At 39.2% G+C, this 18,257-nt stretch overlaps 1 protein-coding gene across 4 annotated transcripts in view; it reads left to right on the top strand.

Annotated features, from left to right (window-relative positions):
• Positions 1 to 18,257, top strand: part of unc13a (unc-13 homolog A (C. elegans)) — a 47,305-nt gene that overhangs the window by 3,388 nt on the left and 25,660 nt on the right. For 3 of the 4 annotated variants that reach the window (XM_052123552.1, XM_052123553.1, XM_052123551.1), the window contains exons 2-22: positions 3,238 to 3,267; positions 3,382 to 3,481; positions 4,564 to 4,681; positions 4,978 to 5,101; positions 5,184 to 5,254; positions 5,452 to 5,506; positions 6,173 to 6,202; positions 6,723 to 6,918; positions 9,698 to 10,253; positions 10,543 to 10,626; positions 11,817 to 11,863; positions 12,342 to 12,420; positions 14,020 to 14,094; positions 14,189 to 14,408; positions 14,766 to 14,993; positions 15,067 to 15,208; positions 15,327 to 15,496; positions 16,564 to 16,679; positions 16,889 to 17,052; positions 17,804 to 17,957; positions 18,105 to 18,173. In XM_052123552.1, the coding sequence (XP_051979512.1) occupies positions 3,238 to 3,267; positions 3,382 to 3,481; positions 4,564 to 4,681; positions 4,978 to 5,101; positions 5,184 to 5,254; positions 5,452 to 5,506; positions 6,173 to 6,202; positions 6,723 to 6,918; positions 9,698 to 10,253; positions 10,543 to 10,626; positions 11,817 to 11,863; positions 12,342 to 12,420; positions 14,020 to 14,094; positions 14,189 to 14,408; positions 14,766 to 14,993; positions 15,067 to 15,208; positions 15,327 to 15,496; positions 16,564 to 16,679; positions 16,889 to 17,052; positions 17,804 to 17,957; positions 18,105 to 18,173 (2,828 nt within the window). Of the gene's footprint in view, positions 1 to 3,237; positions 3,268 to 3,381; positions 3,482 to 4,563; positions 4,682 to 4,977; positions 5,102 to 5,183; positions 5,255 to 5,451; positions 5,507 to 6,172; positions 6,203 to 6,722; positions 6,919 to 9,697; positions 10,254 to 10,542; positions 10,627 to 11,816; positions 11,864 to 12,341; positions 12,421 to 13,710; positions 13,717 to 14,019; positions 14,095 to 14,188; positions 14,409 to 14,765; positions 14,994 to 15,066; positions 15,209 to 15,326; positions 15,497 to 16,563; positions 16,680 to 16,888; positions 17,053 to 17,803; positions 17,958 to 18,104; positions 18,174 to 18,257 lie in introns of all 4 variants that reach the window. The other variant, XM_052123550.1, reaches the window with a different exon arrangement.

The raw sequence follows: 18,257 nt of genomic DNA, 5'->3' as shown, positions 1-18,257 counted from the left end.
AATATCAATTCTTGCGCAAAGTCCATATGATATATTTGTGTGAGCAATAGGCCAAAATGTAAGTTCACTGAAAAAAATCCCCTCTGCTGTAGCAACATTAGTGGTCAACCGATATGGGTTTTTCAATGGCCGATACCATTTTTTTCCAATGGCTGATAGAAATGCCGATAAACATAATGCAATTTAATAAGAGCAAATCAGATGTGCACAAAATTTCAAAAGTAAAACAAACACTTATTTTTATGCAATATTTACTGAAATTTGCATAAACCTGAAAGAAAAAGCATTGAAAACAGAAAATGCAGAAAGACTATGCATTGACGGAAACTGACACAAGGTTAACACTTCTGTTTATCCGCCAAGCGAACACGTTATCGGCCGATGCCAATAATTTCAAAACGGCCAAACATCGGCCGATTAATCGTGTTTTAACGTTTTGAACTCAACTGTGTATGAGATTTGAGAGATCATGAACTGTGTTTGAGATTTGAGAGATCATGGTGGATCATTGTTTTTGTCTTGGAGCTTGATAGCCTCAGTAACCATTCACTCTGATTGTGAGGGAAAAGAGCAGCTTGGACATTCTGTTAAATTTCCACTTTTGTGTTTGACAGAATGTCCCATAAATGATTGTATTGTATTATTGAGCGTTTGTTGGGTATTACAGTATTGAGCTATAAGTGACCACACTTGATGGACTTGGCTATTTAACCTTCTAAATGCATGATTGAATTTAGTTACCACTAAAGACAGTAACCATGTGCAATTTAATTTTGTATGTGCAGCAGGTTTCTATAAAGGCATTTAAAGAAAATTCTGTCTTCATCTACTCTATATGCATTGATAAGTGAAACTGCTTTACAGACCTTCACCTAATTCCTTCCCTTTGAATTCATTGATTTTACACTCATAAGATAGTAACACTGAATCAAATAGTGTAAATAACCCAAACCCAGTAGTACATCAAGGACTTCCTATATAGTGCTATTTAATTGATATTATTCATTAGAGCCAACGTTTCATTGCTTTTGCGTGGATCTTTTTCCTAGTGAAAGATTGGCTTTTTCCCTTAAATTCCAACATGAAGATAATTACTTTGCAGAGCCCAATTCATCACCGATTACACCTGCATGGTAAATTCTATCTGTCTTTGACGAAGGTTTTAAAATCATCCTTGTATGCAAGCTTTTAGCCACCCCCCATTTATTCACATTCACCCTAAAGTGGTTATTTTTAGTGTCAGGATGTAGTGCACTCATCCTGCGCTCAGCTACACAGAGAGATTAATGGAGCGCGAGAGGAAGAGGGAAAGAGAAAGAGGGGCAGTACACGTGCATGCCAGCCACATGGCAGGAAATGGTGTGTGGGAGCGCAAGAGAGGAAACCCAGGCAGAGCGGGCAGTGGCAGTGGTGATTCGTGTGTGGGAACCTCGAGCAGAGGCGTAGCGGTTGATTACGTGGAGCCTGTCGTGATTAATACGTTTTTACTAACCCTAGTATTTTGTTGAAGATGAACCAAACCAGCACTAACCAGCATTAAAAAAAAATCTTCTCAGCAGGAAACTGATGTTCAAAGATCCCCCAAGCATTCATGTTATGCATGAATTACCGGTCTATTGGCAAGCAAGAAAATGTGATGTGATGATTTCCATGCTGTTTGTCAGTGATACTACCGGTCTTTTAACTGCCACTGAATCATATGCTTTTTTTTCCAGAATTACTTAAAATGAGCTTCTCTCAGGTGTTAAATGTAGCAACTGCCAAAATAAGAGCTGAATTCTCAGCCCTTTCAAATTCCACCCTGAATTTATCTAAAGAAAGCTGACTGTGAAGGCTTAGAGTGAAATGCTAGGAATTATTTTATGGTGCCCTTAACTCTAGGATGCTTTGAACCCACACTGAATAGGGGAATATGAATTATGAATGGGGCCACTGATGTGGCTTTAAAATGATGTTCAGTTCGAGGATGTCTTTTTCAGAATTTCCCCTAAGCACAAATGACAGTGACTCACTCTAGCCATATAAACCCCCCTCTCTGCAGTTTCATAGCTAGTCTAATATTATTCATAATCTTTGTTGGGTGTAATTGGATAAAGTAATTAGTTACAGTTATTAAATTACTTTAGGCACTACAAACAGTGTAATCCATTACATTTTAAACTCTTGTAATCAGATTACAGTTACTGACTTTCAATGAAAGTAATTATTTAAAGTACATTGCTTGGGTTACAAATATTTCTAAAATAATACAAAAAATGTTTTGTAACTTACCCAACACTGTTCATAATATATACTGAGAAACTATCTATATCTACAGTATGTCTTTACTGATTAACATTGCCTTATTACTTTTGCAGAAGGCTGTGGTTCTCTTATTGCTTGATATGCTGGTTTTAATACCTTTATTATCAGGTTTTCATGTGTATTTCTCCTTACAACCCGTATAAAAAAAAGTACCATGGAGGTTCCATGATACAATGAGTGTATCAAAAAGGAATACTATGGTACTTATATGTTTCATGATATATACTGTGATATATACCATGGTACTGAATGATTATCAAATATACTACGGTCCTCCAAGATATTTCATGAACACTATGGTAGCTACTACTTTTACTTACAAAAACATACCAAAAAGTAACACATTGTCTTTTGAACAGACACCATGATAGTACCATAGTATTCTTGAATATACCGTGGATTACCATGTCAATGCCATGATATATGAATTTCAGTACCATTGTTTATATGTGTGTGTGTGTGTGTGTGTGTGTGTGTACCATCACTGTTCCACAAAAATAAATTTGTTAGGGGTTGATTAAAATAAAACATTATATACTGCCATGTCCAAAAAAAAAAACAAATAATAAAAATGTAGTACTGTGGTACTCTTTGGTACTTGTTTGTTAGTGAAAAGTAAGGTTCCGCCACTGCGTTCCCTACCTGATAACTCATAAACTTTTCGAAACGTTGTTATAAAACTGATTTTATGCATTTCTAACTCCCTATTACTAAACAAATCCTTTTCAGAATGTTGAATGTATCATATGCCACTCTCTCCCTGACAGAAAATAAATTATGGTAAACTGAAGTCTAGAGCCTCGAGGAATCCCTAATGCACAAATGCAAATATGCTGACATTGAATTTCAAATATCCGCCTGATATGCAAAGTGTGATTATTTTTAATACCTGTTTTTATTATTTATTGACATGCACGTCTCTCTCTATTACAGTGAAAAAAGCCAAGCTCGATGGACCCCTAGGTAATTTTGAAGTCTCAATTTAACTATCTTTCCACACATGTAGCCTGTCTATTGTAGTTTTAACAACCCTGTACCCATGAGCTATGTAATAAATGCACACTATTTTCTATGCAGAGAAATTTAACACCTACGTGTCACTGAAGGTTCAGAATGTGAAAAGCACCACCATTGCCGTTCGAGGCAGTCAGCCATGTTGGGAACAGGACTTCATGTTGTAAGTTCTTTGTCTATTGCTCTTAGAATAAGTTATGCCAGCAACATACTCTACCTAAGTATGCAAACGCAAATGTCAATGATTTGTAACTAATGCTACCGCAGTCTTGTTGTAAATACTTATCCTGCATTTTTGTATTATTTTGGGAGTAACAAACCTTAGTACTCAAAGGGGCAATAGAGGCAAATTATCTTCAGATGTTTCTGCCATTAATCCAGATATTTGTATTATTTCAACACAAGACTTAAGACTGAGCTGATAAGAGTGAGCTGAAGAAGGGTTTGTTTTTGTTCTCATGTAACAGTTTAATCCCCTAGGTAGTGGCAGGCTGGTACTACCCCTAATGGATTTTGCCCTCAAAGGCCCAGACGTTGCCTAGCATTGACTGCAAGAAAACCTGAATTTTTTAAACTAAATATAGTTCATATAAACATCCAGAAATAAATGGACATACGTTTAGACACTGATTGCTTTTTAACTTGCAGAATAAAATGTCAGAGAAGACAATTCTAAAGCATCTGATCTACATTGCCTGAATTACACCCTCATCTGAAGTAATCTATTAGCCAAATTATTAATTCACTGTTTAGATCTGCTTTGGCTCTTTATTTCTCTGTGCGATGTCTAACACTGCACCACCATTTCACCATCCCTGAGATTAGCCCCCATGGTCCGTGAGAGGGATTGGTTTTGATATCAAAGCTGAAGCTATTATTAGGATTGATGCAGCTTAGAGACTGTTGTCCTGTGGAGCCTCACTTGTAGTGTTACTGGAGATGCCCAAATCACAGATAGCATGGTTTCATTCCTTCTGTATTTTTGTCCTTCTGTATTCTCTGGAGTATGTTTTTTCAGCTTGCCTAGTCTAAATAAAACTACTGAGTCATGCAGAAATTTGCAAGTTTTATTTTTTGTATTCCATCCTAGTCACTTTTGCCTTGGCCTTCTTAATTCTGAAACATTATGAGCAGAATTTATTGCCTGGTGGAGTGATGTGTCACAATGCTGGTTGTATGTATAAGACTTGAATTATTGTCATCATGCAATTTATGAATCTCTATGTCCATCGTTTCCTCTTCCAGTGAGATTAACAGGCTAGATTTGGGCCTGACAGTGGAGGTGTGGAACAAAGGACTGATATGGGACACCATGGTTGGCACATTGTGGATCCCTTTGCACAGTATTCGACAGTCGAATGAGGTACAGCCCAGATGGTCTGCCTGGCCCCCAACAGCTTGCAGCTTTTCTCACCCTCTGTAGAGCTAAATGTAGAGATCTGTAGCTGAAGCCTACCATTGGCTATCATTGCTAAAATGTTTCATAATCTATTTTTTTCCAGTCTTTATTTCTCAAATGAATGGTGCATGCTAACATTCTTTAAAATGACTTTAAAATGAACATTAAAACAGAGCTTTTGATAATTGCCATTATACCAGCAAAATTAAATGTTCCTGATGGCAGACATAAATACAGCATCTATTTATCTTGTGTTGTAGGAAGGGCCAGGTCAATGGCTGACTTTAGATTCCCAGGTTATCATGGCCGAGAACGAGATCTGCGGCACAAAAGATCCCACCTTCCATCGAGTGCTTTTGGACACACGATTCGAACTACCATTAGGTGCCCTTATTGTTTTCAGCTTTCTCACATTTCAGGAATTGTCATGAGTTCTGTTGCTCACCAATACTTTCATAACTTCCAGATATACCGGAGGAGGAGGCTCGATACTGGGCTAAGAAATTGGAACAGCTCAATGCCATGAGGGACCAAGATGTGAGTATCCTCATTCAACTTCAGTCTTGCGTTTACAGAATGCTTTAATTCAGTGAGTCTGTCAGACCTGAAGCCTCAACAATGTTTTTTTATTTGCCTTCCCCTCTCCTGAACTACTGACCTATTAAATGAGAAATGTCACCTGTTCTGAACTGTCTTGCCAGACTTAGCTCTTCCTGTGTTTGCTCATTTTGCAGTATACATACCAGGAGGAGCACGAGAGACCACTTCCAGTGCCATCAACACAGTGCTGTGAGCTCTAAACTAATAAACATACTTGCATATTTCCCACAAGGACAATAAATTACAAGACCCCTTGGTTGGTAGATGTGTACAAAACATCATTAGAGGACAGATCACCCCATCAGCAGGTCCAATTTGTTTCTCTGAGCCATAGATTAATGGCCTACCATCAGGGTGCACAGATATTTCCTGTAAAATATTCAGCAATACTGCATTTCAAGCCTTGGGGGTTAAGGATGAGTGGGTTGCCTTGGCTTGTCTCAGCAGCTAGACGTTTTCTTACTTGGGGTATAAAACGTCTTGTGTTCAGATCCCGGACGAGCCCCCCATTTATGAAAATGTGTTCTTTAATCTTAGAAGGAAAAAAACATGTTTGGGGTAAATCAAATAAAAATAACATCAATAAACAGCAATAAATAAATGAAGGTAGAGGAGTGTATAGAAAAAGATTACCATGCAGAGCGTTAGGGCTCAGCCTGCATGCGTAATGTCACTCTTCCACTCTGCAGACACCCAAATTTATGCCCATGTCACACTTAGTACGGTTTAACATCCCAGATTTATACCAAGCAGTTTGTTCATGGTCACACTGAGGCATGTGCGCACAAATGTATATTTTCATCCCTGTCTTCATGGCAAACTTTTAATTTTTGTGTTGACAAATTTTTCTCATAGGTAACTGGAGTCTATGGGGGGACCAGCAGAGTAAGTGAACTTTATGGTTTATGGATTTGAGAGAGAAGAACTCAGAAAACCAAAAATGCTGAGAGTTGTACTTAACATGGTTCACCAAATTAAGTCTGTTAGACAGTTAAGACAGTATCAACTTCTTTTTGGTCCTAGATAAATGTTAATAACCAATTCGATTTTTGGGTTAGGGCTATGGTTAGGTGTAATTTAAGGATAGGGTTAATATTAATCCTGGGGTTCTTATCAACTAATTACTTTACTCTGATTATAGGGATAGGCAAGGTTTGTGTGTGAAGTAGAGTTAGGTCTATGATTGGTTGATAAGAATGTAGAGTCTGTCCTACTTTGGTACATCATGTTTTGGTTGGTTATCTATTGTTTCATGTAAACAAGATTTTTCAGCATTGGATTTGTTAATACATTAGAAAACACTTAAAGTATGTTGAACTTATGCCACTGTACCATTAATGGTTTCAGGAACTCTGTGATAAATTGTAAAGAATTTACACCTCTAATGTTGGCATGTCTTCTTCAGATGATGATCCAGACAGTGCTGTGGATGATCGAGACAGCGATTACCGCAGCGAAACCAGTAACAGCATCCCACCTCCATACTACACCACATCTCAGCCCAATGCATCTATGCACCAGTATCCCATCCGACACATGCACCATGGCTCCCGCTACAACGATATGCATGACTATGAATACGATAACCAGCGAGCAATTAGGTAAATCACAGCAGAGCCCCCATTTCATTCAGTATACTGCTCAGTTCCCCATTTCTGAGCATAGTGTAGTTGTTAATGGTAGTCTATATCAATTTAGCATACAATATATTAATTGGTAAGCATTTACTGTGTCTGTGTGACTTTCCTCTGTTTTATTCCTATGCATTGCTCACTGTATACAAGCCTTGGAAAAGTGCTTATATACATGTAATGGGTTTGGAACCACACTGGTGCAACTCTGTGATTTCAATGCAGAGTTTCCCCACAATTTCTCGTTTCCTGTACATTTAGTCTTACTACAGTGGTATACCAAAATTCTTGCATTGCATGCTGGTATTAGTGCATCATGGAGACTCTGCTCTGAGACTCCGCCCCTGTCCCATATGGCACCCTTAACCCTCACAGTCTTCCTCCAAGACAAAATTTGGGTAACATTCTCTGTAAAGTCCAGTGCTCATGAATACCCTTCTGAAACCTAAAATGACAAATGGGACATCCTACAGTCTCATGGACTTGACTGCATGTGCCCAACAAGTGTGCCATTTGGGACAGGGCCTCATTCAAAGCCTCTGGAATTCTTTACAAAGTCTAATTAATGGACGGGTATCCTGATTCCACAATTATGCTTTTGATATGAGTCTCTTAGAAGCTTGGTTAACCAGTGACTTGAGTTGGGTCATGTTCCGTCCATTGTTAACTAATGAGGTGAAATGAAAAACAAATTAAAAATACATTACTCATGCTCCTCCTCTTCCTGCCTCCCCCATTCCCTTCCCTCCCACCAGACGCTATGATAGTTTAGACTCTGCCACCAACGGCCACAGCGATCTCGATTCGGCTTCTGGCTCGAGCAGGCGGACCAGCCGCCAGTACTCCTTAGAAAGTAGGCACTCGCTCTCTGATAGGTGGGTCTCTGTAGCTCCTACACCTCCACCCTCTTCCACCTCCTTTCCTGCTCTTCTTCCTGCTCCAGCCTGTGATTCCGTCCCGCTGTGATGATGTCGTGGAATTGGACTTGTCTGGTCCTGTGGTCCTCGCTGTGCTTGCCATGCATGTGCACAAATCCTTCTTTTACATACATGGCCTATTGATATATATTTATATCTATACACTGTATCTATTTCTCTTTATATATGTATCTATGTACCTCAATTATGAGTCCTGTGTACCTCTTAATGGCCTGTCACGTGTTATTAGGTAACTGACCCATTCGTGTCACTAGCTTTTTCTTGTATCTTTTGTACCGTGTAATCAGAATTTGGCACAATTGCCTCTGGGGGTCCACTGGGTTTGGAAAAAACCTGCTTTATCCTTGACAGAGTTAGAGAATAACGTTGTAATTCTGTACGACTAGCACACACTAATTACATAGTCTTTAGACACACTGTGCTCTGTGTGGGCAGCAGGCGGGACCATGTAAATGGCTATGACAGAGACGAGGGCATGTGCACATCAGTGATTAAGTTCCTCAGTGTCTTAGGGATTCAATGTTGTTCTCTTTCTGAGAAATGCAGAAATGTGTTGTGAGGAACACAGGAAATAACATTGTGTGTTTATGGCTGTGTCCAAAACCTAAGGTAGCTGCCTTGTAAACTCGCTACCTAGTCAGTCAATGACTTAACAAGCAGTGTTTCTATATGAAGGTGCCTCTGGTTTCAGAGAGGCTTGCAAGGCAACATAACGTAATTTCTAATTATCTAGAACAATCTTAAATGAGCTTTAGACATAAACAAATGATTCAAGGCAATGCTCTATCATGTGCCATTTTTATTCTTTCCATCCATCCAACCACCGAACTGCACGCACAGTATTATCATAGACAGCAAAGGACACATCTATGCTGCCTTCAAAAACCGACTGTATGGAGGCATCTTAGTAGAAAGGATGTGACAAACAATAATTTTGGACATGCCTTCCTACATCTGTATACAGCCTCTGAAAGCAGCATTTATTAGCTTTCAAACACAGCCTTGTGTGTTAGAGGGTGAGAAAAAGTGACGAGGATATATGGTTAACTGCCGGAAAGTATTGACAGAAGTTTAATTGTATGTGTAATTGTGTGTGTCCTGTGGCTCTCATATTTCCTGCAATCTGAAGCCCAGACATCTCTTTGGCGAAAGGCCCGTTACGACCCCGTCTCTTTCGATTCTGATTTGTCATGCATTACTAAACCTTACTTCCCATAATCGATAATGTGGAAATGTGACCATATGTGTTTCAATGTGCTGGAGTATCCTCTCAATCTCTCTACATCTAACTGGCTCATTGAACCACGAGGATAATTCGTCTTTGTTTAAGGTTTTATGATGAAAAAGTTGCATCTTATTTTCTGTCCCTCTCCAACACTTTCTTCTACTATCTATCTTTCACAGATGGGCTTTCCTTCTTTTGCTTCCACCTGGATTATTTGTTACTGATCTGTACTAATCGTCTCATTTAACTTTATTTAGTTTGGTCTCTGATATTGTGCAATGGCTCTTTCGAGTCCTTATGTTAATGTGTGTTTTTCCCAATCTGCTCCCTCAAATGAGCTTCAGGCCATTGTATCGATTTTGCTCACCTTACCTGCACTCAGCACTCATACATCTATATAAATAAACACATGCACATCATGACATAATTGTTTAGCTGACAAGTGTATTGTTTTCCTCTGTGTTTGGTTGTTCCCAATTTCTTCACCTCAAGCTCTCACGTTACACCCCATAAACCTGTATTTCAGCAGTGGCCTACCTCGGTTCTCTACTGCCTTAATATAACTGGCGGCTGTTTACTCCCACAGCCCCACCGGCAGTAGTCACTATGCCTCCTCGGGTGAGCTGAGCCATGGCAGCTCCCAGCTCAGCGAAGAGTTCGGCCGTGAGGATGGTGAGAGTTTCCGTGGTTCTGGAGAATTCTATGATGAGAACGACTCTTACCACTCCTGCCATTCCTCCGTTAGCTATGGTAAAGACTCACCCGGTTGGGACCCAGATGAACCACAGGGTGTCTACAGTGATGATGGGGAGTACAACAAAGATGGAGGTGAAGAGGGTGCACTCTATGATGAAGAAGATGGAGAGATCTATGAACAAGATCCCTATGAAGAGGAAGAGGTGGGGAGGGTGTATGAAGAGGATGAAGATCTGTACCCATTGGACGGTACAATCAGTGAAGAACAGGAGACACCATACACCCCCACTCCGACCAGCACGGCCCCAACACTGGCCCCTGAGGCCCCCACCAGCCGTCCACCACTTGAGAAACAGGCTTCCATGCACCAGCAACATCCCCCGCAATCCCAATTCCAGACTATAGAGCCCAAGAGAGAGTCCCTGCCCCCACAGCAGCCACAAGATGTCTTCGCAAAGGTACCACATACCTTAACCCCACCACAGGACTCTCAGTTGGAGCCTTTTTCTCCAGCAGAGAAGGTTCCAATGCCTGCAGACAAGCATACAGAAGAACTATTGCCCTCTTCTCCCAGTGAGGTCCCAGTTGAAGCTGAGCAAGAGAAGAATGAGGCTCTACCAGAGAGGTAAGCGCCATATGTCATAGTGTCCTTGGAGGCTTGGACTTGGAATGTCCTTCATTGCTGGATTTTAGTTACATCCAATATATTTCCCATCTTTTCCTAGCACACCCAAGCTGGAGACACCAGTGGACCCTGCAGTAAGGGCCAAAGCCAACTGGCTACGACTCTTCAACAGGGTTCGCCTTCAACTGCAGGAGGTATGTGAGGTCTAAAGTTGTATTTGAGTTCTGATTTCTGGTTTTCTTTTTATTAAAGAGCTGTTCAGGGCCTAGATTTGAGGATCAGGCAAATGCAAAGTAATAACATCTTGTAGAATCCCAAGGGATAGTAAAGTACATGGTTATGTTTTACTACCTCTTTTTTGTCAACCTATATGACAGTGGTGTTGGACTTTACACTGACACCTAAAGGTGTGGATGTGACATCGCATAATGGTTTTCTGTTTGCTGATGCATTATGGAAATACCCTGTTCATAGCTGTAAATGTGACCCAGTGATTAATTTATTCTGAAACAAAACATTTCCAATTATTGGAGTCACCAAGATACCATAAGTGAGTAGTATTTGGCTGGTCATGTGACCTCAAAATGGCGGCCACGATGAGGGAGGACCACCTTTATGTAGAATAAGCATTTTATAGCCCACTGATGTGACAAAGTCGTCATCTCATGTCATTGTACATTATTTTATATATCTTTGCCTAAAGTACTTTGTTTAAAACATGTTCAATTAGACACAAATACTTGTCCACCTTTAAATCTACATTTTGACACTTTGGGTCTGCTCTGTTGGCTGTCATGGATTCATTAGTCTTTGGGTAGTTTTGCTTCTGTTTTTATACTTTATCTTGCCTGTGTTCTCCATACTTGTTTTTTTTTTTTTTTTTTGTCTTTAATGTAAGTTCTTTGTCATTTTACTGTTACGTATGTTTTCAAAACAAGTTTTCATTTTGAGGTATCGTATCTTGCCCCTATATGTGTTCCATCCCATTTGTTTTTTGTTTTTTTTTGTGTTTTTTCTTTCAGTTTTTTGTGATTGCCATAGCGATTATTACGCTCATCCCGCTTTGCTGAAGCTGGACGAGCAGTCTGAAAGGTGGGTGTGACTGTGTGGTTCTGAGGTAAACACATTTTCCTGATGGATGGCTATGGCGCACTTCCTCCGAGACACATGGAGTTGTTATGACAGAATAATGATGATGGAGATAAATCCGGTCCAATCAAAGCAAACAATGGCCTTATTTCTACAACAGAAATAATTCTATTGACATTACATTGAGAGGTCTAAATATATATTAAAGAGAAGTTTAATATGGTTTAGTGGTGAAAGAAATGGAGATATATGAAGCTCTGCTACTGACCCTGCTGTAACTCCCTGTTTTCCGCAGGCTCGAGGCGAGACTCCAGGACTTGCGTCACTCTTTATGCAAGCAGGGTGAGTGTTACAAGAGAGTTCTGTTCATGTTCTGAGCAGCCCAAAGTTTGAGGTTTTCAAACATTATTTTTTAGAAAAATAGTCATCACATTACAAATACTGTAAAAAAGAAGAAGAATTGCAGACAAGAAAACACTCTTAAAATGGCATCTTCCAGATGAAAACTTGAACATGGAAAATATATATCCTCTCAAGGCACTTTTTAAAAATATCTTAGGATTAATTAGATATAAGTTAGTTAAATTGGACTTGATAAATTAGAAATTTGTGTAATCTATTACATAGTTAAAAGATTGAATTAGATCATTTATCTCCTTATTGATTTTGGATGTCTTTACAAAAACAATTATTTTTTTTTTCACACTTTCACAACTGAAATCTTCAAAGTTGAAACAGTTCTCTGTCAGTTTGCTTCCAATCATAAATTATGTAATATAATATTAATAATACAAAATGTCTTTGACCATTTGATTCTCAGGCCTGGAGGTGCTCTTTACAGCATAGACAGCATGCCTGACCTTCGCAAGAGAAAAGCTATCCCTCTTGTCCGAGACTTGGTGAGTCACACACCCACGATTCAGTTCATAACAAGCCCTGCTACATACAGAAGTATTGCTGGACCCATCACTGTCTCAAATCTTCAGAAGCAACATCCATATGTATCAGTTTGGTTATTTTGGGCAGCAGTGTGTCAAGGCTCAGGAGTTCACAGAAATGTCTGTGGAACATCTGTTTGAGTCACGGTTACAGGGTTAGACATTAATACAGCATTACTCAGATCCATTCAGCATTTTGACTGATGAGTCTCCTCAGGTCAGTCAGTCCCCCAATTGCCTCATTGTCTGTAGCACAAGGCCATTCATTTTGGACTTTGTATTTCATCCTAAGCTGACTCTGTTCCCTGCTAACCTTGTTTTGGCTCTTCAACCTACTTCTGGAGCTTGTTGAACTTTCCCACTTTTACTTAATGGTTTTACAATTCAATTCAGTCTTTTTTAGCATGTAAATACAGTCTGTATTTTTCAGGGGGTTTGATTGTTTGATGCTCTGAACTGGAAAACAAGAAAGATATTTCCATACTGCCCTAAACAGATCTGCAGTGTGTCGGTTTTAATCCAGTTAACTGTCACCCATCTGAATATTTTGAGTCAGAAGGCGAAGTGCTGACTTGAGAAGAATTAAAATGCATGTCGAAAACAATTAATCTGAGAGACAAAATACATCATAGCTGTCTTTCTTTTTTCTCTCTACTCTTTCATCTTTTTGCATTCTTTTTTATAAGCACTTTTCAATGCCCCTCTAAATAAAAGTTTTTATTGTTGTTGTTGTTGTTGTGTCTATCTACAAGTAGAAATGTTACTAACTTAATTACATTTTTAGTAATGTGATCAGCTGTATAAAAACAGGGTAGAGTTGCCACACTATATCGCTGGTTTTTATGTCAAATTGTTTTCTGCACACACACAAACCAAAGCAATGGTAAGAATTAGTAAGCCTGATTCAATTGAGTGAATCAATTCATTCGAATGGTTCATTTAATTGAACCTTTTCAAGAAAAGATTCACAGACTCGTAAAATAAAATTATTAGCAGCTTCCCCAACACTAGTCTACAGTTTTATAAAACGCATAACCGCAAATTTGCACACACTCCTATCTTATTTTTACATTTTATCCACAGCTTTCTACAAGTGGTAGAATTATTACATTAAATCATCCTTTGTTTGCCATTCTTATTGATGTGACACAAATAATCAGATGTTGAAGAATATTTGCCAGACTTCTTAACATTTAAGTAACATTTCTTTCTTTCCTTTCCTTTCTTATTCCAATGCTTCAAATACTACAGGCAATGGTGAGTACCAAAGCCCCAGAGCTTCACTTTTACAATACCCCTGGGTAAAGTGCTTTGATTCCATTCAAAAACATATATTTCGCTAGTGTTCACTGTACACTCGTGGCTTGACATTAAAAATTCTATTACAAAGAATTTACTCATGGAAATAGTGACGTTTTTAACACAAAATCTAGAGGACTTTTATGTTTGTATATATATATATATATATATATATATATATATATATATATATATAACATATTATTATGACATTTGGTTCTAATTTTAGTTTGACCCCTATATATTTACCTTCTCTTTCAGTCTCTTGTCCAGAACTCTCGAAAGGCAGGCATTACATCTGCTATGGCCTCCAGTACACTTAATAATGAAGAACTGGTATGTCAACGAGCCTTGATTCCTTCCTGGATATTCTTGTTTTGCAGTCCAGAACTATTTATCATTTACCTGTCCATTTATTGCGATTATGCAGAAGAGTCACGTCTATAAGAAGACCCTGCAGGCTTTGATTTATCCCATCTCCTGTACCACGCCACATAACTTTGAGGTGTGGACGGCCACCACGCCCACCTACTGCTATGAGTGTGAGGGGCTTCTGTGGGGCATTGCTCGACAGGGTATGCGCTGCACTGAGTGTGGTGTCAAGTGCCACGAGAAGTGTCAAGATTTGCTGAATGCTGACTGTCTGCAGAGTAAGATTCTCTTATTTAAATGTTCAGTTTTCATTACTCTAAGAATTCATTCTTTGTATTGTAAATATGTGATATTTCTATCAAATTATCAATCTAGTCCAATCCAATCCAATTTAGTTCTGTTTACTTAACCAAATCAGTTTATTTCATAGCCGACAACAACTCCCTAATATGGTTTGAAAGGATGAGGGTGAAACCTTTGGAGGAACCATGACTCAGCAGTCATGAACCATCTTCCTCTGGCTTGTAGATATTTGGTCCAGTCAATAGACAGAATGTCAACATATATGTTTTTTTTAACAATGATTTTCTCTGTTTCTATCACTTAACCTTTTATTTACAATCTCTTTTTCACAGGGGCAGCTGAGAAGAGCTCTAAGCATGGAGCTGAGGATCGCACGCAGAACATCATAATGGTGTTGAAAGACAGAATGAAGATCCGTGAGCGAAACAAGCCTGAGATATTTGAGCTGATTCAGGATGTGTTTGCAGTCATCAAGGCCACACATGTGGCACACATGAAGCAGATCAAGCAAAGTGTCCTGGATGGAACATCCAAGTGGTCAGCCAAGATCAGCATCACAGGTGATGACCCACTTTAAGCTAGAACATATTTCTTGTCTTGTCATCTTAGTACTAACATTGTTTCTCCTCTCAGTGTTATGTGCCCAGGGCCTGCAGGCAAAGGACAAGACTGGCTCCAGTGACCCTTATGTAACTGTGCAAGTGGGCAAGACCAAAAAACGTACCAAGACCATCTACGGCAACCTCAACCCTGTTTGGGATGAGAGCTTCAATTTGTAAGTGCAGTTTTATAAATTTTTTACCCTAAACTTTATTGAAATCTCAATTAATAGATGTCAAAATCTATGTAATTTAAATACAAACAGCACTTATTGTGGTAACAAAAATTTCTAGTGAGTGTCACAACTCATCCGATCGGATCAAGGTGCGTGTGTGGGACGAGGATGATGATATTAAATCCAGAGTGAAACAGAAGTTTAAACGAGAGTCTGATGATTTTCTGGGTCAGACTATCATCGAGGTACGAACTCTGAGCGGAGAAATGGACGTCTGGTACAACCTGGGTGAGTAACCAAGCCTTGAGTCTGTAAGAATTTTTTAGAAAGTATTGAAATACATTTGTAACATAAATATAACATTGTTATCCATGCTTGTTCCTGCTGAAAAAACATCTTAAACATCAGCCTAAGCAGAATTGCTGGTCTTAGCTGGTCTCCTAGCCCAATCAGGCTGGTCTGTTTGCTGGTTTTAAAGAGGTTTTAGGCACTTGGCCGATCAGCTAAATCAGCTAGCACCAGTTTGGTCAGGCTAAGAGACCAACTAGAACAGATTAAACCAGCTGAAACCGGCTAACAGGCTTGTTGTTGTTAATTGCCGTTGAGTCATCTGTGACTCATCGTGGCCCCATGTGTAACAGAACGATATGTTGCCTGATCCCGTGCCATTTTCATGACTATTGTTGTATTTGTTTACATTGTTGCGGCTATTGTGTCAATCCAGCGCATTGAGGGTTTTCGTTGACCCACGACTTTATCAAACATGTCTTTCCTGATGACGTGTCCAAAGTATGAGAGTCGAAGATTTGTTTGTTCTATTGGCAGTCCACGGTATCTTCAGTATTCTTCAGTGATACACAATTCTTCTGTCTTCCTTTTTCAATGTCCAACTTTCGCAAGCATTTGAGGTGACTGAAAAGACCATGGCTTGGGTTAGATGCACCTTCGTCTTCAAAGTGACGTCTTTGCATTTGAAAACTTGAAATAGGTCATTTGCGGCAGATTTACCTACAGTAATGCAATACATCCTTTGATTTCTTGACTGCTGCTTCCGTGAACGTTGATTGTTTGACTAAGTAGAATGAAATCCTTGGTGACTTTGTCTCCATTTATCATGATGTTTTTTATTGGTCCAGTTGTGAGACATGTAAACTAACATGCTTAGGCTTGTTAAAGCTATTTTATTTAACATGTTGTGATCACCAATTATTTATATTGAAATTAATCAGCAGCCATATTACAGACCTACATCCAATTCATGTTCTTCCTAATATTTGGCTATTTAATAAAATCTACACTGGCTCATTTTGTTTTTTCTTTAACATACTTGGTTCTATGGCCTTGCTATATTTCAGACAAGCGTACAGACAAATCTGCTGTATCAGGAGCCATTCGTATGCACATCAGTGTAGAGATCAAAGGAGAGGAAACCGTGGCCCCGTACCATGTCCAGTACACCTGCCTGCATGAGGTAAGTCTGGCACTTCAATCATCTGAGGATCATGTTGAAGCATTCTCATTTTTAACCTCATCTTAAGATGATTTATTAGCCAGCCAATGCCTGGCTGTGCACAGTCTACATGAGAGATCTAATTATATTACATTGACACACTCATTTTAGCTGCTAGAGTATATGAAATTAGTCAATGACCATGACAACCTCTTTCCTTTTTGTTATAGAACCTTTTCCACTATTTAACGGACATCCAGAACACCGGGGTGGTGAAGATACCAGATGCCAAAGGTGACGATGCCTGGAAGGTTTACTTTGAAGAGACGCCCCAGGAGATTGTGGATGAGTTTGCCATGCGTTATGGAGTGGAATCCATATATCAAGCCATGACGTACGAGTTTTGTAGTGAATAAACTTGTTTTCTTAATTCTAATATCACCCTACAACAATGTTTCTCATCTGATGGGTCAAAAGGTCTGTTCTGACAGGGTTGCAGACAGCAGGAGAAAAAAAAGTTCCAGGGTTCTTCCTCCGTTTAAATTTTTTCAGCAGCCCCCCAAACAACTGTGGCGGTTGTAGTTAAAGTTTCTAAATGGGTTTAGGTTACTATTTTTTCACAACAAATACTATCTTTATTTTAAAGAAAGATTAGCTGTATTGACCTTACCATGGTGATGAGGAGCCGTCCATGGTCGGTCTTGTGCTTGTATGGCATTGCATAAGGGCAAGTACATGAAGTCTGGACCTCCAAGACTAATGGACAAAATATGAATAAAGTTTTCCTCCTGTGTAGTAAATGTTCTGTTTGAATAATGTTTGATATTATGAAATAGACTGTTTAAGAAATGTAATAGGCTCATATAAATTAATGGGCTCATCTTAATTTTTTTAAAGGGGGAAGCAAAAACTTCACATCAACAAAAAATATAATCTCACTTGATGCATGACCTTTTATTTAAAACCACGAACAAACTATGCAAAATCAAATAAAATGCAACACAGACTACATTAAATACAGGTTACGTTTTTCTGTGTTGGATCGCCACTTGATGTCCAATGTAAAATCTGGGTCCTGATGCAAGACCTTTTGAGAACCCCTGCCCTACAGGATGTTTAAAAAGTTTGTTTATTTTTGTCTCTAGACACTTTGCCTGCTTGTCATCAAAGTACATGTGTCCCGGAGTGCCTGCCGTCATGAGTACCCTACTGGCCAACATCAATGCTTACTACGCCCACACGACCCAAGCCACCAACAATGTGTCGGCCTCCGACCGTTTTGCTGCCTCTAACTTTGGGGTGGGTACTCAAAGGACAAACAACAAAACATTCTGGAACCACATTTAAAAGCAAAAGTCTAAGGAAGATTTCAGCATTGCTTAAGTGTTTGTGATGTTTCGGTTGTTGATTTATGAGTTGATGTACTTTCTTATGTGTTCTTTGCAGAAAGAGCGATTTGTGAAGCTTCTGGATCAGCTCCATAACTCATTGAGGATTGATCTTTCCATGTACAGGGTAATGAGTCTTCTTAGGATTACCCTGAGTACACAATCCCAGCTATAGCTTTGACTTTTGTTCAGAGTGAAGGATCTCCATTCA

This window comes from Xyrauchen texanus, chromosome 50, assembly GCF_025860055.1.
Source record: "Xyrauchen texanus isolate HMW12.3.18 chromosome 50, RBS_HiC_50CHRs, whole genome shotgun sequence".
In the NCBI taxonomy this organism is placed as follows: domain Eukaryota; kingdom Metazoa; phylum Chordata; class Actinopteri; order Cypriniformes; family Catostomidae; genus Xyrauchen; species Xyrauchen texanus.
The sequence above is the reverse complement of the archived record's forward strand: the minus strand, read 5'-3'. Positions and strand labels throughout refer to the sequence as shown.